The sequence below is a fragment of the Cynocephalus volans genome, chromosome 8 (genome assembly GCF_027409185.1).
Source record: "Cynocephalus volans isolate mCynVol1 chromosome 8, mCynVol1.pri, whole genome shotgun sequence".
Lineage (NCBI taxonomy): Eukaryota > Metazoa > Chordata > Mammalia > Dermoptera > Cynocephalidae > Cynocephalus > Cynocephalus volans.
In genome coordinates, this window is record NC_084467.1 from 81,523,702 (window position 1) to 81,549,900 (window position 26,199).

Here is a 26,199-nt window from a genome sequence, read left to right on the forward strand (position 1 = left end):
CTAGAAATACAGCTTCAACTTCCGGCAGCTTTCTGGCCACACTCTTCCCTCTGGTGCATAGTGGCACTGCAAGCAAAATCAAACTACCCATAATCAACTGCAAACTTACTTAGTCAAAAAACACCTCAAATAAAATTAGAATGTGAACAACAACCCAGGGAAAAACAGTTAATGCTCTTCATACATAAAGAGCACTCACAAATCAATAGGAAAAAGGAACAACAGGCCAATAGAAAAATTGACAAAGAATACAAACAAGTAACTTACAAAGGTTGCTAAGTAGTATTTGCAAAGGCCAGGATTTTAACCATGACTATACAACTCCACAGAAGAAAGAATATTTGAAAAAGGAGTTGGTTGGGGCCAAGCCCGTGGAACACTCGGGAGAGTGCGGCGCTGGGAGCGCGATGACGCTCCCGCTGAGGGTTTGGATCCTATATAGGATGGCCGGCTGAGTGCCGGTCACGAAAAAGACAAAAAAAAAAAAAGAAAAAGAAAAAGGAGTTGGTTAAGAATTAGAACATTTGAGGGCTGGCTGGTCAGCTCATTTGATTAGAGCATGGTGTTATAACACAAAGTTCCAAGTTTCAGATCCCCATACAGGCCAGTTGCCAGGAAGAAAAAAAAAAAAAAAAAAGAATTAGAACATTTGGGATATGTGGCCAGAATACATTTATTGACTGTTTTTTTTTTTTTTTTTTTTTTAAAGATGACTGGTAAGGCGATCTTAACCCTTGACTTGGTGTTGTCAGCACCACGCTCTCCCAAGTGAGCTAACTGGCCATCCCTATATAGGGATCCGAACCCGTGGCCTTGGTGTTATCAGCACCACACTCTCCCAATTGAGCCACAGGCCGGCCCCATTTATTGACTGTTTTATTGGTATCTTTAGTTTTATTTAATATAATTGTTTAACAGTAGAGGAAAGAAAGAAGTAAGAATTCAGTCCTGGTTGAAGTCCCTTTGGAAGAAGTGGTTATTGAAGCTGGAGAAGAACCACAGGAGGCAGTACCATAAGTAAAGTCCAGAGAGAAATTGGATTTTTTTCTGAGATCCTCTAAACATAACTTTTTAACATAAGCCCTAGTTATTATGTAACAATTCCATACATACCGATGTATTTGTTACAATGATTTTAAAGTTTCTTAACAATTTGTTTAATTAGCACAGCAGATTGTATTTCTCAAAGCTGGCTACAGCAATGTCTCCCATTCTACATGCCCTTCTAGAACCATTCTACTCCCCCCATTAGGAGGTAAAATCCATGTGTCTTTCCTTCTTGGGTTGGCCCTTCAGACTGCCTTGACCAATAAAGTGCTGTAGAAGTCATTTATGCTATGCACTTCTACCTTGTTCTCTGGAACACTCAGTCTTGGGACCAAGCCACATTCTGTGAGGGAGCCCAAGAAGTCATGGAGAGGCCCACGTGGAGATGAACCAAGTTCCTGGCCAACAGCAAGCTGCAACTTGCCAGTCCTGTGAATGAGCCATCTGGAATATGGGACCTCCATGCTTCAGCTGAGGTGCTTCAGCTGATGCTGAATAGAGCAGAGATAAACCTTCCAAATTGAGTCCTGCCCAAATTGCAGATTTGTGAGCAAAATAAATGAGAGTTACTATTTTAAGCCAGATATTTTGGGGATAGATTGTTACATACCACTGGAACAACTAGAATAAGCAATCAGAGATTATAGTGTTCCTGCCATAATATTATACTCATTTCATTTACTCATTAAATTTATTTTATATCGAACTCTGGTCTGCATGTTGGGAACACGGCAGTGATTCCAACAGATAATGTTCCCTCCCCGCCCTCATGCAGTATTCGTGGTAGGGAGGGCAGACAGACTACAAACAAATTAACAAATAAATGTATAATTGGTAGGTGGTAATAAATGCTGTGGAGAAAAAGCAGGATATAGGGATAGAGAGTGATAGGGTGTTCTGTTTTTGATGTAGTGGTTAGGGAAGGCCTTTCTGAAAAGAAGACAATTGAATGGAGACCTGAAAGAAGTAAGGTAGCACACCAAATGAATATGTGGCAGATGAACAGTCAAAGCAGATGGAAACAGCTAGTACAAAGACTCTGAGATGGGAGTGTGCCTGGAGGCCAGTATATTGGATCAGAATGCAGAAGGGATGGAATGAGAAGAGATGAGGTCAGAAAAACATGGTGGAGGCCAGAGCATGTAGGGCTTTGCAGGCTGTGATGAGGATTTGGGTGATTGGAGGGTTTTGAGCACAGGAGTGACATCATTTGACATATTTTAAAAAGATCAGTCTGGCTGTGTGAAGAGACCATCAGGAGGCAAGTTTCAAAGCAGAGGGAACTGTTAAGAGGTTAATGCAATGACCCAGGCAATGATGATGGTAGCTTGGACCAGGGTGGTAGCAGGAAAGGGCATGAGAAATGGTGGGATACTTCACACATATATTTTGAAGTACAGCCACGAGGATATGGATGTGGAATTTCAGAAAAAGAGAAGCACCAAGTGTGACTCTAAGGTTTTTGGTCTTATTTGCTCTATATCAGGTATATTTTATGTACTTGTCCTGCCCCCTTCATCAGAGCTCCTGGAGTCACTCTGTGTATTTACTCATCTGACAACTATGATGTCAGTACCAAGTGCCATTCAGACGACTCTTTTTGGCACAGATTCTCTAAGATGCTGATCCCTTGCAGAAATGTAGGAATGACTCAGAGGGTTATGAACATCATCACTTTAAGACTGTCTATAACAAATATAATTATATCTTTAGGTTTACAATATTTCCTTGAAGAAGTTGGTTTTATTGTCATGTGCTAAGAAGAGAATCAATAATGTATGTTGTTTCTCTCAAAGAATTTGGTGAGCTTTCATGTATACATCTTAAGTCCTCTCTATCTAACATCTAAGTCCTCATAACTGAAGAGGGAGATAGATATTATTAATGTACTTTAACAAATGGATTTTCAAAAGGATTTATAGAGTTTGTCATTAGTCATATACATACATACATATATACATGTACATATACATATATATTTGGGGGGCTTGGGGGTTTTTTTTTGGTAGCTGACCAGTATGGGGATCCGAACTCTTGACCTCAGTTTTACCAGCACCACGCTCTAACCAAGTGAGCTAACTGGCCAGCACACAGTCATATATTTTAAGCCTAGAAGAATTAAAATAAGACTAAAGTCACTTTTGATGACTCCAGGAAAGATGTAGACATACATAATTTTAATTCCCAGGCAGGATTCCTACCATGTAAAAGCTTCCAGCCAGCTGCTTCTTTCCTCTTATTTCAAACCACTTCAGACCGGTGACAATAAGAGATATTTTTTAGGCAAGTAGGATGGATGGCAACTGCCCTTAAAGCAGCATTGACCTCTAAAGTTGAGCGGTCCTTACACTTTTCTAACTTTTTCTTAATGACTTGCTATAAACCTAACCTCCAGGAAACCATCCAGAATCATTTAAAAATTTTGACTTTCATATATTAACTAACCATCTGGTAAATTGGCATTTAACTTCCCAGATTTGTCATAAGCTGCCTTCTTCAGGCTTCTAGGGCTTCCCTCATATTTCTAGTAATATGGGCTATCTCTGGTAAACAAAACCATGTTCTTTAGTTCATATGGATCAGAGTTTTGTAAGTCTTGATTTTCTGGAGGCTTATAATGTTTCAGGTTCAGCCTGATGACCTAGAAAACTACAGTTTATTAGCTGTAGTTTCACCTTTATTTTTAAACAAAGCTTATTGTAATTAATCAAGCCAAAGAACATTCACATTTTAGTCAAACAAACATACATCATGGAATATATTCCAATGTCAAATATACATGGGTGCTGGCTGGTTAGCTCAGTTAGTTAGAGAATGGTGCTGGTAACACCAAGGTGCGGGGTTTGATCCCTGTACTGGCCAGCCCCAGATAAACAAAAACAAAAGCCAAAGTCAAATATACAGACTTAACAAATTTTTCGGAGTACCTTTTTTTTAGCACAGTTTTAAGGCAGGCTCAGATCTGAAGATTGTACTGATGATTGCCACCTGTGACAGGCTGTGGCATCCATTTCTTCATCTTTAAAATGGGGATAATAATGCTATCTACTAGAGTAGTTTCAAGGATTAAATGAAATAATGTAATAAATGCTTAGCATAGATCCTGGCACTTATTAAGTTTTCAATAAATGTTTGCTATTTTTTTAAATTTTAAAATCTAATTTTACATATTTATGGGGTAAAGTGTGTTGTTTCAATACATGCAAATTTTGTGCAATGATTCACTTAGGGTAGATAGCCTGTCCATCACCTAAACATTATCTCTGTGGTGATTACAGTCTAGATCCTCTTTTCTAGCTATTTAGAAATATGCAGTATAATATTATTAGCTCGGGTCAGCCTAGAATACCATGCTATTTTTAATATATAGAAATCTGAGAGCCCCCTTTCTTTTCCTCATGCACTATCCCCCTATCAAGTCTGAGTCATTAAGATCAACAACAGATCAGTAGAAGCCACTGAAAGTCCTGCAGAGCAGTCCAGTGGGTAGAGGCTAACACCTATCAGGTCCCGTGATCTTTGGTGGGTATGAAGTTTCCAGGAAGTACCTCCCTTTGACCCAGGCAAGAGGGAACATTGCTCTTGCCATGCACTTTATAAAACCTTGCATATCACAAACACAAAGAAAAGTAAAGTTATTAAAGAATGCATGGCCACAAAAGAAAAACAAAGCCTGACTATGGCTGCTTCTGTCACTTAGGACTTGGCACTCAGCTCTAACCAGAAACTCTAAACATCTGCCCTGGTAATCAACACCTTCCAGGCCCCAGGGAGATGCTACTCTACATTTCTTGTGTTTTGTCCTCAAAATAAAAGGCAATTGTGCCTGAACGTCACGAAGATTTTGGGGTTGTGCTACTGTTGACATTTGAAATAGACACTGCTTTGGAATTCAGGAGGATTTAAATAATGGAAATTTTTTTTATTTAAGAGGAAAAAAACAAATTAACTTCTCAAATCCCTCCTTTCTGATAATAAGAATGCAAAAGATTCTTGAATAATGAAGTAGCACGTCTGAGTAGAGCCAAGCATCCATATTCTAGCTTGTCTTCATGTTCTAATTCCTGGTTCCAGAGGTATCCATCATGTTAAAACAGTCAGATTTGGTTTAGACAAGATATGAGACGCTCTAGAAGAGTAAAGTGAAACAACAGAAGATGCTCAAATAAAGAGCAAATCAGAGTCCTTAGCAGAAAAATGAATTTCGAGTTTGTACTATCTATTTGATATGTAGTATTTATGTACTATTATTTGATTATGTACTCTTATTTGAATGTACTATTTATTTGATATGCAGTATTGCTTGCTCTTAGTAATGTTAATACAAGTGTTCAAAAACCCAAACAGATCTAAATTTTAAAAGGATTAAAATTTTAGAGAAATTTTTAAAAAATGGAATGAAACCTCATGAGAAATATTCAACGAAAGTGACATTCTAATTAAATACAAGGGAATTAGAATAAGGAAGCAAAAAATTTTGCATGACTATGAAGAATAAACTTATGTACAATCCCTGTACCAGCCAGTCATCAAAAAAACCAAACCAAACCAAACCAAAACAACAACAAAGACTTATGTACAAATAAACGTAACGCTGATTTCTATAGAGATTATTTTCTGACCCTGAGAGATCAGTGTATAGTCTAATCAAAAAGACATTTGAACAAATTGAGCAACATACTGCTGTTTTTTGTTTTTCTTTATCATACCCCGCATCAAAATATTGGGAAGAAGAAGAATTTGCCAAAACCTTCATGGATGAAGATGCCACTACAAGCGATGGTGAAAATCACAATGAAAGTGATCACTTAAGGGCCAGCCCGTGGCTCACTCGGGAGAGTGCGGTGCTGAGAACACCAAGCCAAGGGTTAAGATCCCCTCACCGGTCATCTTAAAAAAAAAAAAGTGATCACTTATATGACATATTAAAATATCTAGTCATAGTATTTATGTAAACAATAATTTATCACATATGACACCATCACATTGTTTGAATGTGATATGTAAAAATCATGGTTAATTTCCAAATCTAAATATTGCTTTAAAAATTTTATTTAAAATTCTAGTTTCTCTTGCTTCAGTAGAGCAAAATTTCTCCAAACTGAAATTAATGAAAAGTATGTAAGAACAACAACAAGCCAAGAAAGGTGTCTAATTTGGCTTTACTATCTGGAAGACACAAGTGATGTAATATCTTAATGATAACTTGGAGGTTTTGCTGAAATGAAGACAGGAAAAGGAACCTTTATGGGATACAATATTCTAATTTATGAGTTGTACAGGTCTTTATCTTATTAGTCATCCAAACATCAATAGCCTATCAACAGAACATCCAGACATGCTCAATAATAATTGTCTTTGACATTTTGCTAACTTCTAGTCCCATTATAAACCAAGCTTTATACATTTTTTTTAAAAGAAAAGAAGTTTATTCTTTCTTTGGCTAATTATTTTTTTCTAGAAAAAAGTACATATTTAAAAATGTTTGAACATTTTCTAAAGGATTAATATGTATAAAGAGGATCCAACTGCGAAGTGGCTCACCCTTTCAGTGTATGACTACAAACTTAGGTAAAGCAAAAACCAACTACAAAGAAAGACATTGTTAACTTTTACCACTTGAATAAGGTGATATCAGCTGAGGGCACTGAACAAGTACCCCCTCACCCTCGGTGTTACCAACTACCCTGGCTGTGCCAGCCATGCTAGCCACAAACCCCAACTTCGACCAAGGGGAATGTGTACACATGTTTTTTATTTTGTTATCGATTTATAAGGTAAGAAGAAAGATAATGAGGATAAAACATATTTAATTCAACAACATGTTAGTTTGCTTCATAACTTCTAAATATTCAGATGAATGGTATGTGGGCTTTCATATGTATATTCATGACCTAATACATGCAAAAATTAGAGGTGGGCCTGTTTCCAGATAGACTTCCCTTTCTGGTACTTCTACCTCTGGTGTAAGAAGGGTCTGACCAAGATATGTGGCACCTTTGATGAACCACCAAAATGAAGGTCTTTAAGAATTTTCTATACATACAAATTGTAGGCTTCTTTCTTTACAATTTAAAAAGCTGCTCAGCAAAGATTGAGCCACACGTGCCTGTGAGAGGTGTTTTAACATTTTTCCTCTAGAGCTCTGTTGACATAGGCCAGAGAAGACTCAATGTCCATTTTTCTTGTTACGTAAGGAATTACAAGTTTAAGCTGGAGGCAATTGGCATCATAATTTTGATTTATTCCAGTCACAGTTTTTCGGAGCCTCTTAACCTTGTCATCCTGGTTAGCAGCTCCTTCTCCCAGCTCTGATAGTGAGCAGCTGATACCCTCTTTCCTGCTAGTTTATTTATTTACTTGGCTGCTGGCTGGTAAGGGGATCTAAACCCTTGACCTTGGTGTTATAACACCATGCTCTAACCAATTGAGCTAACCAGCCAGTCCCTTTCCTGCTAGTTGATACCCATGTACACCCATCTCCTAAGGACAGGCTTAAATCACTGGAGGATGGAGGTATAGAGTTAAAACTCATACTGAGAATGGGAATATTTTAAACTGCTTCATAGTTTAATGTGTCCTCTTTTCCTGATGGAGCCAGTAAATTCCATTATTGGACAAAGTAGGATTTGTTTTCTGCCTTCCTACACCCCGCTTGATTGAGGCCAAATTTAAAATGCACATTCCCAGTCCCCAAGCCCCAGAGTCTGATTTAGTAGAGGCGGTTGATATTCAGATATCTACATTTCAACTGGTACCCAAATGGTCCCCATGCAAAAAGCTCAAAGATCACCTCTGAAATACTGTTAAGTGAGTGAGTGCTTTCTCTTGAAGTGCTTTTTTGCCTATTTGGTTGGTTCTCCTCAGTCTGAATGTGGAGAAGGGGAAACGGGAAAGGCTCATTCCCCCAGTTACAGCGAGTTTTGAAAGAAAGAAGAAGGACTTAAAGAAAAAAGTTAAGCTGACTAGCTCAGAGTTATGGAGGGAGAGAAAAGGAACGAGTGGGTCAGGGATCAGGGAAGACGATGCAGGTAAAGGGAGACAGAAAAGAGAGAGCTATAGTTCTACATGTAACAGATACCGAGCACTTACTGAATGTCTGCACTGTGCTAGGTGCTGGAGATGGAAAGGTGCACTTGACAGCAGGACCCACCTTCAGAGAGTTTACAGTCTATTGTGTGCTGAAGTAGGTACGAAGGTGCTGTGGGAAGGCAGAGGAGTGGACGCTATCCGAAGCTTGGGGCTCCCAGGCAAGGCTTCCTGGAGGGGCCCTGTATGTTCTGGACAGGGGTGAATAGAGCAGAAGGTACAGTACTGGAGACGGCAAGAGGGCTCCAGAGCAAATTCATTCTATTTAACATTAATTTTTGTCCCTGCTTACAAAAATAATGTATGTTTGTTATTTTAAAAAGTTCTAGCAAAGAAAGCGAAAGCCTCCTGTAATTCTCCGTACTCCAGCTCACTGTCGATTCTGGTCGGATCCTTGGCCAGAAGTGTTGGGACCCAGCGGCATTGAGGGTTTGTTGCGACGAGGAGGTCAGCATTCACCCTCCGGCCAGCAGGGGGCAGCACGCCGCACACCTTGGGGCCGGAGCGCTCTCTCTTCCACACGTCGCTCGCGTAATCGTCAGTGCTACATACTGCGCCTGCGCACAGGCTACGGTCTTTTCCCCCCTCTCTAGCGCTGCCGGCCCTGCCGCTCTGTGTTGAGCCGCAGACGCGGGTCTGTGTTCCGCAGAATGGTAAGTGGGAACCTCGGTCTGAGAGCGCCGGATACACGGGAGTTTCATCTCCTCTCCCGAACGTCAGCCTAGGACCCTACTCGTGCGGTGCAGGGATCGGATGGCATTAGATTGCCGGCTCTGCGATGGTCGGGCTGCTGCTCCCAGCGTGGCCTTAATGGCTGCCGCCTGGTGCGCGAGCTTGGGGGGGAGGGGTTGGCGAAGAAGGGTAGCTAGAGCTGGGGCGGCGGATTGGGGAGAAGGGTGAGTTTAGTAGTCTACCTGCGGGAATGGGACGGGCGCATCTGAGGGAACACTGGGCAGGCTGTCGCGCGGGGGCGGTTGCATGCAGTCCGCCTTAGACTAGCTGGGGGTGCCGCAGTGGAGACGGGCTCTGGGTTCTCGGACCTGGCTCGACCCCCGACTTCTTCGTGGGTTTTTCGCGAGAGCGTTGGAGCCGGTGAGGCGAGTCTTTGAGAACGCCTGTCCCCGTAGGCCGAGGGAGCAGGTTTTAAGCCAAAACCGTCCGTGGAGCTTGGAGGCCGTGGCGTCCCTGGGCCCCCGAAGGAAGCTCGTTTAATTGGGAATACGCGCCTCCTGCTGTCTCTAGTTTCGTCGCTGGCATCAGTTTTGAATGATTGTTGAGATGGCACCTCAAAGGTGGGGTGGAGTGTTGCTTTAATTGGTGGGGGAACAGTGCTCTTTTAATAGGGAATAACTGCTGAATGTGCTCTTGCTTGGTTAAATATTGTGGCAGGTGATTTAGGCTTTTGAAAAACGTACGTGGAAAGTGAGAGAAGTATAGTTATCTGAGGGTAGGTTCTCGACGTGGGACTTAGGCTGTTAATATGGTGACGTTTGGCATCACTGCTGCCTAAAGCAGTGCTTCGCAAAATTGTCCCAAGGGTCTGTACGTGTCTGCGAGGAAACAAATATGGACCTTGAGAGTAAGCGTTTAAAAACTTTAAAAAGCAATATGATAGTAGTTTTATACCTGTTGACTAATAAATTGGGGTCTGCGTTTCGTATGTTTGTTTCTCTCATTCAACATTTTTCTAAAGATTCGTTTTTCTTATGTTTTATAAAACTATCGGTTTGTGACAGATGGGAAGTAGAAGAAAAATGGTTCTTGACCTCAATTGGTTGAAAAACATGGGACTCTACAAAGTGACAGTTGTCTGGATTCGGTCTTTGAAGTTCAAGTGTTATTTTGTTACATGGTTAATTCATGTTAAACGTATCACAGGCTAAAACATTTATCGGTTTTAATGGTATTTTTTTTTCTTTAAGGGGTTTGTTAAGGTTGTCAAGAATAAGGCCTACTTTAAGAGATACCAAGTGAAATTTAGAAGAAGACGAGGTATGGTCAGTTTTTTGCATTTATAGTATTAAAAGAATCTGCTGTGAAGTGAAGTAGCCTCTCTTAAATTATTTTTTTCTTTCAGAGGGTAAAACCGATTACTATGCTAGGAAACGCTTGGTGATCCAGGATAAAAATAAGTACAACACACCCAAATACAGGATGATAGTTCGTGTGACTAACAGAGATATCATTTGTCAGGTAAGTTGTATTCTAGACTCAAGCAATAGATGGTTAACCCCATGCTCCTTTACTCAATGTTTTAGAAATGTTGTACTTGGGAAACAAAGCACATGATGTTTGGGTTAGAAGGGTTGTCTAGTCTAGTGCCTCCAGAAACACCAAGTAGTTCTTTTCCTTTTAGTAGATCAAGAATTGGAGCCTGGGAAATTGGTACTTTAAAAAACACTGGCTCAGGGCTGGCTGGTTAGCACACTTGGTTGGAGCATGGTTCTGATATCACCGGGGTCCAGGATTCAATTCCTGTAGGGGCCAGCCATCCAAAAAACCCCAAAGATCAGCCATGTTTAGAAATCCTGACCAAGTTTAATCCCATTCATTTTCTAACTTGGTGGGAAGAGGCTTAGGGAAACCTCTGTTTTAGGTGGATAAGATGGGATGGGGAGATAAACGAGACAAATAGAAGATTCTTGCCCATCCCAATTCTCATGGAATAAGAGTTTGTCATGGACTAAGTCCTGACTCTTGTTGTATGGCTTTACATGTCACTTAATCATTGCTCATCGAAGAGGTAGGTAGTTGTGAGGGTTAAATGACACTCTAACATTGTTCTTATTTCTGTTTATTGTTTGAAATAGATTTTAATAAAATATCTCACACATGAAAGACCTTTAGAAAAGTGGCAGTTTGCTCCTGGAAGCTAGTATTCTGGGCTTTTATAACTAGGGAAAATCTTGATAGTTGAGATTTGCTGATCTTTTGCAGGAGGCAGGCATACCTGTTTGGGCAAACTAATTTGTTGATTGTGAAAGCAGTGTCTTCCTTCATACCCAAGTTCAGATAACTAAACATTAGGTACCTGAAACTTCTTTGAACTTAGTTATGCTTAGTTCAAAAGGTGTTTGAAATAATTGGGTATTCCTCTTTGATTCTTTAAAGTACCTCTTTGATTCACCAGCTAAGCCTTTTTAGTATTTAGAAGTTAGGAACTACAGTATAATTTATTCCAATACATTCTAAAATTCAGTGTTCATTTGGTAGTTTTAGCCTCAAATACTCTGACATTAGTCAAACATGTTTACAAACTCCTAAGTCTTATGTGTGATGCAGCTGCTCATCTGCTATACGAGTATAGTTGACCAAGTTATAAATTATAGTTGAAGGTAAGTGGATTTAACAGATAAATTTTTAAGTGATGCAGATGTATGTCCATCCAGTTTTTAAAAATTCCTTTGAAAAAGGAGGCACTTTAGGACAAGTAATAGAACAATGAAAGCAATATATTACTAATCTGGTTTTTCTCTTACTATAGATTGCTTATGCCCGTATAGAAGGGGATATGATAGTCTGTGCAGCTTATGCACATGAACTACCAAAATATGGTGTGAAAGTTGGCCTGACAAATTATGCTGCAGCGTATTGTACTGGTCTGCTGCTGGCCCGCAGGGTATGTACAAGATGACTTTAATTGATGTACTTTGGGGTTAGCTCATTGCTTGGAGTTATCTGCAAGATGTTTATCCATGGATAAGAAACTCTCAGCTTTGGCTTCAGGAGAGTTCTTGCTATTGCCATGTGGCTTGCAAAGGATCAGCAGGGAAGATGATTTTATAAATACAGATTGAGACAGCAATGCATTTTTTAATAATTGAGGGAAGTAGTGTTTGTCTTCCTATTTTCTGCCATGTTTGTGAGTATATCTAGACCCAGCCCCATCCTAAAGAATTTTCTGCAATGATGGAGGTTTGTAATCTGCTGTCAGGTGCGGTAGCCACTAGCCATCTGTGGCTATGAGCACTTGATATGTGGCTAGTGCTACTGAGGAACTGAGTTTTTAACTTTGAAAAGCTGCTTGTGGCTAGTGGCTACTTAACTGGACATTGAAGACCCTCGATATACAGAGGTATGCATTTTCTGACTGTCAGCATACATTAAAAATGCAGACTCATGAGAACTCCACTCTAGACCCTCAGAATCTATATTTTGATAGGATGTCCCAAGTGATTTATATGTACATTAAAATTTGAGAAGCAGTGTCTTAAACATTTTGGGGGGTGAGCATTGATGGGAGGTCCATTTTTGTTTTAATCATTTTTTCATCTGGTTGGCAGCATTTCCTGTATGGGCTGTATTGTAGGGGATGAAAATGTAATTTTGCTTTACTTTTGTTATCTCAGTTGCTGACTTAGTTTTGCAGTGGAATTGTCAAGCATGTGCATCAATGTTGAAGACATCTTTATTGGTTATAATCATGTTTGAATGGAGTGGAGGGGGGGAATCGTCATTATATATGAGAGCAAGTTGGTGCAAAGGCACTACTTGTGGTGAAACTATAGCTAGTTGACTGTGTACCAGAAGAGGGGTGGCCCAAATTAACATTTAGTTGGAGAATAGAGTCATGAAAGATGTTCCCTTCAGCCCAGGATCCTACCCCTAAAATTTTATTCTGGAAAACGTTAAATACAACTACATGTGGTAACATTCCATATTTAGTTATTGAATTATTGTAGCCACATATGACAGAAGAAATGTGAAGATTACCTCCCTTGAGTAAATATAAAGGTACTTCAAAAAATTCATAGAAAAATAGAATGAAAAGATAAAACACACCTTTCCATGAACTTTTTGAAGTACCCTCGTATAAAAATTGAAATAAATGTTATATGTTCTAATTGATTATAATATAAATTAAGTATGGACATATAACAAAGATACAGGACTACAAAACAAAGTTGGTTGTGGGTGAAATTCACTGTTCCCTTTCATATCGTTTAAAAATTGACCTTTAAAACTAGATTGAGATTTAGGGGCTCTGTGAATCAGAAGAAAATTTTTTTTCCCAGATGCTAGAGGTCATTAAAATTGTGACATGAGATATTTTAATTTTACAGTAGTTTGAATAAATTCAAACAGGCATTTTACGTTGGCTTCTTTGTAATAGCTTCTCAATAGGTTTGGCATGGACAAGATCTATGAAGGCCAAGTGGAGGTGACTGGAGATGAATACAATGTGGAAAGCATTGATGGTCAACCTGGTGCCTTCACCTGCTATTTGGATGCAGGCCTTGCCAGAACTACCACTGGCAATAAAGTTTTTGGGGCCCTAAAGGGTGCAGTGGATGGAGGCTTGTCTATCCCTCACAGGTAATAGTAGTATTCAAGACCTCAGAGCCTACCCTCCAATAGTTTGCTATTACTAACTGGTTGGACTGTGGAGATTGCTGAGTCAGTTGAAGGTAGATATCGTTGAATGCCTGCTATATGCTAGCTACTGTGAGGAACATGGCAGGGCAGGAAGGAATTGTAACCCATTTTATAAATGAAGAGATAGGCTCAGAGGTAAAGTGATTTGTCCAAAGTTCTGTGTTTTTTTGTTTGTTTGGTTTTGGTTACCGGCAGGTAGGGGCATCTGAACCCGTGACCTTGTTGTTTATAAGGCTGTGCTCTAACCAACTGAGCTACCAGCCAGCCTGTCCAAGGTTTTGAAGCCAATAAGTGAAAGAGCTGGGGTTGAAACTATTACCTTTTGCATATGACTTTGTTATAAATAAGCAACTCCATCTTTCTTCCCCCATGTATTTTCTTTTTCCATTCAGAATAAAAATGATGTACTGAAAATATAGATCCTACAATAAAAACGGAAAAATCTGGATCCTACAATAAGAGTATGAGAAAAAGGCTATGAAAGATTTCTAAACTTAAAATTGGAGATAAGATTGTAGGCCATTCTTGAAAGTAGGTTAATTTGTAGTTCTTTCAGTTTGCATTAATGATTTTTTGTTGTTGAGTAGATGCAACTTGATTGATTAACTTGTTATTAGGGATATGTTAGTAGTTGGTGATTTAACAACCCGAGTAATTTTTAGAAATAGTTTTTTTTATTTTTGGTAAGCATAAAATATAACGTAACTGGAATTCTACTTTTATAATGTAGGGTGGGGGGAGGGGCACATTATTTTGAGGACGTGTTAGATCTCTTGCAAGGCACCTATTGAATGTTTTTGTATTCTTTTATTCACTGTCTATAACAGTAATAATCAGTCAACATTATAAATTCCTCACTGTTAAAGAAAAGTTAGTGAGGTGCAAGTGTACCAAGAACATTCTCTCTTGATGATTTCTCTCAGAAACACGCACTGACAGAATCCCAAATTATCAGCTGCTCCATTATCCCATACACATGACTTAAATGTGATAGGAGGGGAAAAAATGGGCTGCTGGGAGTTGAGGGCAAGGAAGGGACTGTGACATGCAGTGCAATTTGATGATTTCATTAACTGTGGTCTTGGACAAATCACTTATTCCCATGTACCCGAGGGATCACTGAGAAATTACAGGATTTGGGGGATAAGTTTCAAAACCTCTTCTTAGGCTAATATGCAGGATAACTAATTTTGTAGTGGTAGAAAGCCTTGATCACAGTTTTTAAAGGTGTTTGTGGTATGACTTTTCCTATCCTGGCATTCAGAGATGAGCTGCTGAGTGATGATATCCCACTAACTGAACATATGATGCAATAATTGTTTCAAGACGGGACTGATGGCAGCTACTGAAGTGAATTCCTACTAGTTTCTGTAGGAAATTTTGAATTTTCCAATAACTAATTTCTATCAATCTATACTAAAATATGAAAAACTTTATTTTAGTACCAAACGATTCCCTGGTTATGATTCTGAGAGCAAGGAATTTAATGCAGAAGTACATCGGAAACACATCATGGGTCAGAATGTTGCAGATTATATGCGTTACTTAATGGAAGAAGATGAAGATGCTTATAAGAAACAATTCTCTCAATACATAAAGAACAACGTGACTCCAGACATGGTAAAAAATTTACCTGAAAATACCTGTATTGGTTAATTTATAGAAATGGGTTAACTACTTATTTTTGATGGGTTACACTCATATAGGTTTATTTTAGGTTTACAGTTGAAAGCTGAATATGGGCGTATTTGTAGGTACCAATAGACTCACATAAGCTGTTCTTAGATTAAAATGGCATTAGGATGTTAGTTGACATCAGGGAAGGTTAGGTTAGGTTAACAAGTCAGGGAAGTTAGTACAAATAATAATCTAGAATTGTCAACATGCTTTTAGGAATCTTTTACATGCTGAAGTGTGGTAGGCTTCAAGCATCTAAAGCCTTTGGTGCCATTTATGCTTTGGTTGTTCTATATAGATGTCATTTCTGTGGTCATAGTTGTAATGTAGTTTGATATGAGGTGCTAGATATTATATACTTCACTAATTTTGAGGCTATGGGGGAGGAAAGTTTCTTATAGCAAATATCTGCTTTGTTCTGGACTTTGGAAATATCGCAGGCATACACACAGAAAGAGATGTGTGGATTTGATTGCTAGCTCTGCCTGATGTTGCAGAAATGAAGGGAACAATACTTGCAAAAGTTAGTTTAATGTTGGAAATTTATCAGCCCTGAAGTTGCATCTCCAAGGCTACCTCTGTTAAGATACTGAAGTAATTGAAGATGATAGTTCCAGTTTTGAAATTATAATTAAAATGTAGAACACAAATCACAGTAAGTATAGAGCTGTCATAACTAAAATTAAATAAATAGGTTATGTGTCACGTAATGTTTGATTATGTTCTTTTCTGTTAGTGCATAGTAGTTTCTATTTTGGCACAACTTTGGCTATGAAAATTTAAAAAATAAAGTCGTGATTGGGGAAAGATCACTTTCTGTTATTTGTATGCTTTGGACACAGTCTAAGGCTGAATAAACATATAACTGAGTTTTTGAGTTAGGAAAGAATAAGGATAGTTTTATGTCAGTTGTGTAGATCATGTTAGTTTTTACAGTATATTCCTTTATATTACTACTGACTTCACTCTGGTAAAGAGGTTTTTTACTTTTACACTATGACTCTACTTGGCCTGCAGAATTTTCCTTCCTAAGCCACATCTTGATCTAGTCATGTCATACTTGCTCAGAATTTATCTACAGTGGCCTGTTTCCTCCTGTGTGACTGCTGAAGTCCTCTGCAGACATTCGATGTGTCTCCAACAGGAAGTGGTCTTTACCTAAATTCATGGCATTATCCATGTAACATGGTTGTATTTCCTACTTGTCTGATCTCTTGGAAGGAAGGCACTGGGTTGCTTAGGTTTGTTAAATTACTATAACTGAAGTCACTGAGTAGATTTGTAAAATACAATGGACAGCTGTAATAGAGTGCTAAGAGGCAGGAAATTAGCTTGTAAAAGGAATTTAGGTAGTTGAAGTCTCAAATGCAGTCAACATTTTTGCATTACTTTCCTTTGCTAAGCTTTATACAAATGCATGTAATAATCACTCTTTCTCCACATTGAATAAGTAATTTTGGAGACCTGGATTATCTTGACATAATCTATCATTGCTACTAGATATTCAGAGAATTGTAACTTTTTTTGGTGAGTTTTAGAACAAAATTGCCCAATAAGATATCTAGTTGGATAGCTTTTCAAGAAAATTTCAGACTTTTCTGGTTCTTAGAGGTCTTTTGTTACTCCTAGATATTAGTGTCTGGTAACAGTGTAAGATAGAAGAGGTCCCTGGTACATAATACTGGGAATTGTTTTAAAAGACCTATCATGTAAAGATGGAAAGTGTAAATTTGGGGAATGTGGGATAACAAATGAATTTGGCAGTTGTTTGTTGGCCCCAGAGTCCAGTTCTTAGTCAATTAAGCTGTGTCAGTGTTGTGACTGTCTTGGTCCCACATACTCTGCATCTTAACATTTTGAATATTTTTGGCATATATCCTCACTTGAATTAAAGAGTTTAGGCCAGACAGTGTTTCAAATAAGGAGCACAATGTATGTTTCTGCAGAAATAAATTTGCTTTAGAGTGACTCAGAATAGGGCTGAATTCCTCAGAAATACACACATTTTTCTTTCTTTCTTTTTTTTTTTGTTGTTGTTTGTTTTTTGTCTTTTTCGTGACTGGTACTCAGCCAGTGAGTGCACCGGCCATTCCTATATAGGATCCGAACCCGCGGCGGGAGCGTCGCAGTACTCCCAGCGCCGCACTCTCCCGAGTGCGCCACGGGCTCGGCCCCACACATTTTTCTTGAGGCAGAGTTGAGTTTTGTGAACAGTGTCAATTTCATTGCATAAGGTAAAAATTGGGAATTTGTTAGGGAAAAGTGGGTTACATTGAGAAATGTAATCAGATACCAACTTTGACTTAAATTTAAGTTCCTTTTGAGAATCTGGCTTAGAAGGACAAAATAGAGCTAGTAGTGGAATACAGTACATTAATATAGTAGGGCATATGAAATGAAACCAAGTACTGTTTGCTTTCCTTTGTTTCAGATGGAGGAGATGTATAAGAAAGCTCATGCTGCTATACGAGAGAATCCAGTCTATGAGAAGAAGCCCAAAAGAGAAGTTAAAAAGAAGAGGTGAGTACCTTACTGTTATCTTTTCAAGAGAAATAGGTTGGGAGTGTTTCCCAGCCACTCATTTCATCTAGTGGGTCAGACTCTCAGTGAAGTCGTGCAAACTCGATCACTAGCTCTGCGGGATGTAGCAGAAGCGAAGGGAACCAGGTTTGCTAAAGTAACTGTGGTGATAGAGATGTATTAGCCTCAGAAGCTACTGAGGTGGCCCATTCTATCCTACTACAGTATAAATAAATACCAGTTAATTGCATTTCTATTGGCTGTCTAAAGAAAGAGTTGCTTTTTGTGATCTTTCATATTTTGATCTTTGAATGAAATAAGCTTTGAACTAAATATCATGATGGTTTTTAAATATTTACTTTTTACTGTAAATTGACAATTTATAATTGTATAAATTTATGGGGTACAAAGTGATATGACATAATTTATGAATATTCAAAATGCATTGTTAAGTAATTAAGTCAAGCTAGTTAACATCACCTCAAATACTTAACATTTTTGTGGTGAGAACATTTGAACTTCATTGTCTTCGCAATTTTTAAATGTTAAACAATACTCTATTAACTGTATTCACCATGCCATGCAGTAGAACACACAAAAAATCATATTCCTCCTGAGATTTTGTAACCTTGACCATCATCTCCCCATTCCTCCCACTCCCTTTTCTCCAGTCTCTAGAACCATTCTGTTCTCTCCTTATATGAGTTTGATTGTTTTAGATTCCACATACATTTCCTTTATCCATTCATCTGTGGTTTTTTTGGTAGGGCGTGGGGGCAACTGGCAGGTACAGAGATCCATATGCTGGTGTTATAACACTACACTTTACCCACGTCCATCTGTTGATGGACTCTTAGGTTGATTCCATAATTTGGCTGTTGTGAATAGGAAGGCATCTTCTTCAACAAACTGATTTCATATCTTTTGGGTAAATTCCCAAAAGTGGTATTACAGGATCTAACATTATGTTTTTTATTTGATTTTTGGCCCTGTGGAAATAGGACAACACAGAAGTTGGGGCTTGGGAAAGTTAGCTTAAGATCGTAAATAAGTACGTGTGTTAGAACTTGGATTATTTACCTTTCATCTGATTATAAAGTCTGTCTATTGAAATTTAATACTATCTTCTTTAGCTTATAAAAAATATATTCCTGTCTTTCTTACTTTTACTTTGTTTTGTAGATGGAACCGTCCCAAAATGTCCCTTGCCCAGAAGAAAGATCGGGTAGCTCAAAAGAAGGCAAGCTTCCTCAGAGCTCAGGAGCGGGCTGCTGAGAACTAAAACAATTTTCTATGAGAGTTTTTCAAATAAAAACAATAAACTTATTGAATAAGCAATTATATCTGTGTTAAGATCTTGTTATGAAACTATTGGAAATACCCTGAAGTGTAAAAGCAAAGGAATTGACAGTTTTTTTCCTCCAAGAAACAAGTGTTGCTTTTTGCAGAAAAAGTTGTCTTGCATGTCGACTCCAACAAAGTTTACACCTTCTTAGGCTTCTATTCAACCTGACAGTTGCTATCCCTCACATTGTATGATGTGCAGCTCCCTAAAAATCTGGCTAGCAGCAGACCAACCATCACTAGGAAATATTTCTTCTATCCATTTATTATAACCAGATGACTGATGGGAAGAAAAAGTACCTTCAAAGTACACAGTTTTAAAACAACTGGTGATAATCCATGGCTTAAATAACTTTTGAGAGAAAGCTGTCTAGTGAAGGTCACATAGATTTAACACATTTCACTTTAACCAGGTGAAACCTTGGGACAGAAAATACTGGGGCTTTTCTCCAAAAGGAGGTGTTTCATTTTATGGAGATGTTGAAAGGTACATGCCAGATCTTAATATACATAGAAAAATAACATGAAAGGAGCAAATATTAAGCCTTGTATATTGATTTTACATAGGAAAAAATGTTACTAAATTTACATGCCTCTTGAAGAAACAGCCCTTTGGCCCACAGGAAATACTGTTTGAAAATGGAAAATTATTACTGAACTGTTTTCTACGACTTATTTCAGTCCTGCTCTTGTAGTCCCACTTTCTCCATATCTCACATTCAGAATACATGGATCTGGATTGGGTCTATGGCCTTAAGATGTCAGTTTTGAAGATACTAAGATGGACCCTTCACATCTTTAGGGTGCTGAAAGTTCATCCATTTTCAGCCACTAAAACTGGCAATTGCATATTGTCAAGTAGAACACTTTGTGAAGCCACTCTAGGAAACATTCTGATAATGTGAGATCTGAATGAGGTTAAAAATGTGTGCATAAGAAGTCTATAATACAATAAACCATGCTATTAACCCAACATCTGTTTATAAAGGAGTAGTTTTAATTTACCTGCTTTGTAGTCTTAATTTCTGTTAATGTGCAAACTTTACCATGCTAAGACATTAGTAAATTTGTGTATAAATCATTTTGAAACAGCAGCTTCAATGCAAACACAAATGTTTCCTGCAATGGTATTTTGGCTAACAAATCTACAAAACTCACCATTGATGTTTATGGAATGAGGTTTTACACAGCATTATTTTTTTTAAGTCATTAGTCGAAAACAGTTACACAGTGAACGTACTTGGGAAATGCAACAGGGCTTCCGAAAGGACAGGAATGAAATCTTTTGGACCTGTTCATCCTAACCTCCGGTTTTTACTTCAGTAATCATGTGTTTTACTTCAGATGATGGATTCTTAGGCCCAGGGGTAAGGGGTTTTGTGTATCTGGCAGGGAACTCTGAATCAGAAGCCATTTTTTAAAATGCTCAAATTGTTCAGAAGTGGTTAAGTTTCCTACATGGGTGACAATGTCTAAATGAACTAAGAGTCATTTGTGTAGGAAATTTTCTTCCACAATAATGTTTTTAGATTATTTAGTATCAAAGAATGTTCCATTTCCATTTGATTTGCTGTGACTTTGAGAGCAATACAAGAATAAAGCTGCTTTTCTAATTCTTCACGAATTTCACTTGGAGCACCACGCAGTAGGTAGTCTTTGAGTAACTGACAGGCTTTAGCCAAGTTTGGTTGTATCACTTCTGAAGTACACTTCATGGTACTCTGATCACAGCTAGTTCTACAATCCGTGCCATAGACGCAGTCCAAATCAGACTCGCAGTGACGATCCTTAATAAGTTCTTTCAGGTTTGTCTCTGGCACAATTTTTCTCATATCCACCATTTTCAAATCATATTTATCATTATATCCTAGGTTTTTGGCACTAGTATCACACATGAGGAAGTTTCCATAGGGGCCATGGAAAACATCTTCCACAAATTCTAGAAGTCCTATGGCTATTTTAGCTTTTCTAGGCCATGATGGTGTGAACAACTGATCCATGCTTCTTCTGAACCCAGACGGAATAAAAAGTTCAATAACCCACGGAAGGCTTATTCCATAAAGAGAGGTATATTCAACACTTTCCATCACATAGAGATCACCACAGAATCCCATTAATTTGGGGGTATGCTCTTTATCTTGAAGTATCACCATGAGAAGAAATTCATTTAACTGAAGAAGCGCCCATGCTGACTTTGCTTCTCCCAAGGAAACCTGGCCGTCTTTATCTCCATCAGCTACTGTCAAGATGAGATTAACCAGTTCTGAGAGGTTTCCTTGGTCACCCAACTTCGCCTGTCAAGGTAAGAATTTGGCTAATTATACAGAAGGAATGAAAAATCTCTCCCATGTAACACACAAAGTTCCTTTATGGGCATTATTAGCATGCTTGTAATAATCTTTATACTAAATCCCCATAAAGGAACTTACGTTACATCTCTAAATATTTCTGATGTTTCCTAAGTGAATTAGAACCATATTTTATGTAATCGCAGTGAAACCCACTATATTTGCTCATTCAGAAGTGGCCACCCTAACTCCCCTAGCCCCCTCAGACACTTTAGATAGTTAACCAAGGCACTAATTATTCCTTGTCTTATTCAAATTTAATTGCAAAACTGCATTGTAATGCACTCACGTCAAAGTTACAATAAGGGCCAACTGAAAATTATTTTCTCCTATTTGTATTTATCACATTAACAGAATTATTTTGTTCAAGTTGTATTGTTCCAATAATGGAGGTTAAAAAAGTATTTTCCTGTGAAGTCTCTGGGATAAAATAATCTGAAATGTGTGTATGACGGTACTTCAAAAAATTCGTAAGAAAATAGAACTAAAAGATAGTATAGGGCTGGCTGGTTAGCTCAGTTGGTTAGAGTGCAGCCTCATAACCCCAGGGTCATAGGTTTGGTTTCCTGTACTGGCCAGCTGCCAAAAAAAAAAAAAAAAAAAAAAAAAAACTATTTTAGGGCTGGCTCGTTGGTTCAGTTGGTTAGCATACAGTCTTATAATACCAAGGTTAAGGGTTCAGATCCCCTTACCAGCCAGCCACCAAAAAAAAAAAAAAAAAAAAAGATAAAACGAATCTTTCCATGAACTTTTTGAAGACCCCTAGTAAAATGGCCAAAGAAAAGATTTGGAATGAAAGGAGCAATGAAAATGAGAAAACATAAATTCTTTCTAAAACTATTTGTTTTGTAATTTCTATTTAATCTTTATATGAGTATTTCTTTAAATTCTTAAAAAATAATTTGCAATCAGAGTATACTAATTTTTTTTCACCTTTTTTTGGTACCAGTTTTAATGTCAAACTGTACAGCAGTTCAACTAGTTAATGAACTTCTCCCTTATATCTAGACATTCTTAGTTATTATAAATAATGATAAAGTTAATATTCTCCAACATGTCTTTTTTTCCCCGCCTTTTGGATTATTTCCTCAGTATGGAGTCCCTGGATAGAGGTGAAAGAATGTCAATATTTTAATGCTTTAGGATGAGGTCCTGTCAATTCCTCTGGAAGAGTGCTGCTTCACACTAGCAACATAAGAATGAGAATGGATATACTTACCTTAAAGAGACTGTAAACCATTTCTTTGAATTTCTGTACAGTGGTTCCCCTAGTTGGCTTATCAAATAGCACTATCTCTTTTCTTGGTTCCAGTTCAGTTCCAAAATCAAGATTCAGTGCTTGTTCCATCTGACATTTCACAACACCTGGTAGATTATCCCAAATCCCTAAATACATCTGTGTAAAAAAGAGTAAGTTATGTACTACACTAAGTAGAAAACTCTGAAAAATATACCACTATATTTTTAGAGTCTTGCTCCCCTAAAAAACAATATAAAACACAAACAAGCATCAAAACATTGAGATAGATCTGACTTTATTTTTGAACTGCAAATTTGAAATTATACTCCAAAGATATTATACTCCTTTTTCCTTAATTTTTTCAATTATGAAAGTAAAGCATGCCTAAATACATTTTTTGAAGTCAGACAGGAGGATGTAAGACAATAGCAAAGTTCTTCCACATCCCATTTCCCTAATTCCACTCCCCAGAATTAATCACTATTAAGTATCTAGCTATTTATCAAATTAATGTTATATAGTGCTAACTATGTCCTATGGTATACTAATTTATTTTATTATTTTAATCCTTGTACCAATCCTGTGAAGTAAGAACTATTATTCTCATTTTGCTAATGGGGAAACTGAAGCAGGGACAGGTGAAGTAACATGCTGGAAGTAACACAGTTAAGTGGCAATGGCAGCATTTGAACCCAGGCAGTCAAGGCTCGGAGCTCATGGTCTTAACCACTAGGATAGGCTGCCTCTCTTACTTTTACGTAAAAAACAAATAGGATCATATGAATTGATAATATTAATCCAAACAAAGCAGATTATATCACTTCCCTGCTTCAAGCCCTCCAGTAAATTCCCAATTCAATTGGAATAAAGTCTGAAGTTACGCTTTATTATTAGGCTTCATTTGAGCTGGCCGGGCCTACTTCTCTAATTTGATCTTGTACCATTTACTCTGTGGTTTTCTATGTACTAGCTACACTGGTCTTTCTGTTCTTTGAACCTAACATGCTTGTTCTTGCTTCATGACCTGCTTCACCTGCTGTTGGTTCTGCCTGTAATGTACTCTCTCATGTTCATGTGACTGGCTCCTTCACCTCATTCAAGTCTCAGCTCAGATGTCACCTTAGAAAGTCTTTCTGACCCCATCTAAAACAGAGTCCTCTTCCACCCCCAGGTCACCTCTAACTGATTACTCTGTTTTACTTTCCTCATAGCCTTTAGCACTGTCTGAAATGATATTATTTACTGATTGATTCATTTGTTACCTGTCTTCTCTCACATTAGGAATGTAAGGCACGGAGGCCAGAGGCTTTGTCTATCTTGTTCCCCATGGTCTCTCCCACTGCCTCAAACAGTACCAGGCATACAGCAGACACTCAAATGTTGGACTTTGTTTCAGAAATCCTCTTAAATATGATTAATACCATCAACTTAAAAATTATTTTATAATTCTATAAGAGCAGTGCTTATTTTATATTGGAAAATTTAGAAATAATAAGATGAAAGTAAAAATGTAATTTTCCACTGCCCAAGGATATTTTGTTGTATTTTCTTCTAGTCCAACAGTATCCTATTATTTTGATTTATATTTCTTTGATAAGTGAAGTAGAACTTTTTTCCATTATGTTTATCATCTGTTTGTAGTTCTTTTGTGATTTAGCTCATCCTGTCCTTTGCTCATGCCTGTGATTCAATTCTTCATTCAGGTATGAATGCAAATGTTATCGTAGAAAGGTATTCCCTGAAGACCTACCTATCAATTCACCCTGTGTATCTCCTATATAGAACATACCATATTCCATAATTATTTTATTTATTTGTTTATCTATACACTGTTTGTTTCTCCCACCTCTCTAAGATAATGTAAAGTCCATAAGGGAACTAATCTGATCTGTCTTAATCACCATTGTATTCCTAGTAACTAAAACAGTGTCTGGAATATACTGGGGATAGGAGAATAATAAATATGCATTGAATGAATAAATTAAAGCATGAAAAATTGAAATACATATAATGTCCTAAAGCTCTGGTTCAAGAATTTTTTTTTTTTTTTTTTAAATATAAAGATGACCGGTAAGAGGATCTTAACCCTTGACTTGGTGTTGTCAGCACCATGCTCACCCAGTGACCTAACCAGCCATCCCTGTATGGGATCTGAACCCATGGCATTGGTGTTATCAGCACCACACTCTCCCGAGTGAGCCACAGGCCGGCCCCTCAAGAACTCTTTTAATAATGCCTTTAGTTTAAGGTAAAATTAGAGGACACTGTCATTCTGTAATGTTTGTTTATAATGTTCATACCTGATTGTTGGGTTTGGTGGATAAGCATTTTCCAAAGTAAAGAGTTTCTGTAACGCAAAGGCTATTACATGCGGGCCCATCAATAACTCCAGTCTTGTACTTGTCACACTAAAAACCAGGAAATAAAAAAGTAGTTAACAGAAAAATGTTCATAAGAAGAAACATAAAAAAGACATCATAAAGAAATATCTATATCCATTAAGAGAAGGTTCTATGACGAGAAAAACTGAGGCTTTGGATTTAGACAGACCTATATTTGAATATAAGCTGTTACTTACTAGCTATATGATGATGAGAGAGCTAGTTGCTACTGACTGGGGTGTGCACAGAAGTTTGAAACAATTTTTCCCACTAATGGCCTGAGGTGGTATGGTACCCGTAACAGTCTGGATATGTTTGTTCTCCCTAAGCTCACGTTGAGATCTGATCCCCGATGTAGCAGTGTTGGGAGTCTACTGAGAAGTGTTAGGGTTATGGGGGCGGATCCCTCATGAATAGATTAATACCCTCCCTGGGCGAGGGGTGGTGAGTGAATTTTCACTCTATTAGTTGTTTGTTAAAAGATGCCTGGCACCTCCTTCCCTCTCTCTTGCTTCCTCTCTCTCCATGCAATCTCCTTGCACCCACTGGCTGCCCCGCCACTTTCTGCCTTCCGCTGTGAGTAGAAGCAGACTGAAGCTCGTGCCAGTCACAGATGCCCCACAATTGTGAGCCAAATAAATAACCTCTTTTCTTTACCAGTCTCAGGTGTTCTGTTACAGCAACACAAAAAATTGACTAAGACAGTATATACTCCCTCCAAGAATAGAGGCACTCTATTTTAAAAAATGGCTCTGGTTTTAAAATAAATGAAAAAGTTTTTTTTTTTTTTTTTTTTTTAAAAAAGATGACCGGTAAGGGGATCTCAACCCTTGGCTTGGTGTTGTCAGCACCACGCTCAGCCAGTGAGCAAACCGGCCATCCCTATATAGGATCCGAACCCGTGGCCTTGGTGTTATCAGCACCGCACTCTACCGAGTGAGCCACGGGCCGGCCCTAAATGAAAAAGTTTTAAAAAATAATTTAAAATAACAAGATAAAGTTGCCTTTGTCATCCCGTTATCCTTTAGATCACCCCCAAACAAAAAAGAAAATAAGAAAAAGAAATGCAAACTCTGTCTTTGATAAAATAAGGTACCAATGTAACCACGGGCACAATAAATGATGACTTGCCAAATTCAGTGGAGATTACACCAGAGCCCAGAAATATGCTGAGATT

General features: G+C 38.1%; 2 protein-coding genes and 2 non-coding genes across 5 annotated transcripts in view; 3 read left to right on the forward strand and 1 right to left on the reverse strand.

Annotated features, from left to right (window-relative positions):
• Positions 1-8,700: 8,700 nt before the first annotated feature.
• RPL5 (ribosomal protein L5) lies at positions 8,701-19,050 on the forward strand. The gene is made up of 8 exons (XM_063107095.1): positions 8,701-8,789; positions 10,059-10,128; positions 10,214-10,329; positions 11,621-11,755; positions 13,250-13,452; positions 14,955-15,132; positions 17,621-17,709; positions 18,892-19,050. Exons 1-8 carry the CDS (start codon positions 8,787-8,789, stop codon positions 18,989-18,991), a joined length of 894 nt encoding a protein of 297 aa, XP_062963165.1. The 5' UTR covers positions 8,701-8,786; the 3' UTR covers positions 18,992-19,050.
• Positions 15,650-15,786, forward strand: LOC134385360 (small nucleolar RNA SNORA66). The gene has a single exon (XR_010024341.1). It is a non-coding gene; the product is annotated as a small nucleolar RNA SNORA66 (small nucleolar RNA).
• On the forward strand, positions 17,804-17,936 carry LOC134385358 (small nucleolar RNA SNORA66). Its single transcript, XR_010024339.1, has one exon. It is a non-coding gene; the product is annotated as a small nucleolar RNA SNORA66 (small nucleolar RNA).
• The window catches only part of DIPK1A (divergent protein kinase domain 1A), a 108,595-nt gene continuing 100,510 nt past the window's right edge, over positions 18,115-26,199 (reverse strand). For both annotated transcript variants that reach the window (XM_063107094.1, XM_063107093.1), the window contains 3 exons: positions 24,942-25,049; positions 22,621-22,797; positions 18,115-21,347 (listed from right to left, as the gene is read on the reverse strand). In XM_063107094.1, coding sequence (XP_062963164.1) covers positions 20,535-21,347; positions 22,621-22,797; positions 24,942-25,049 — 1,098 coding nt within the window. In that variant the 3' untranslated portion in view covers positions 18,115-20,534. The remainder of the gene's footprint in view (positions 21,348-22,620; positions 22,798-24,941; positions 25,050-26,199) is intronic.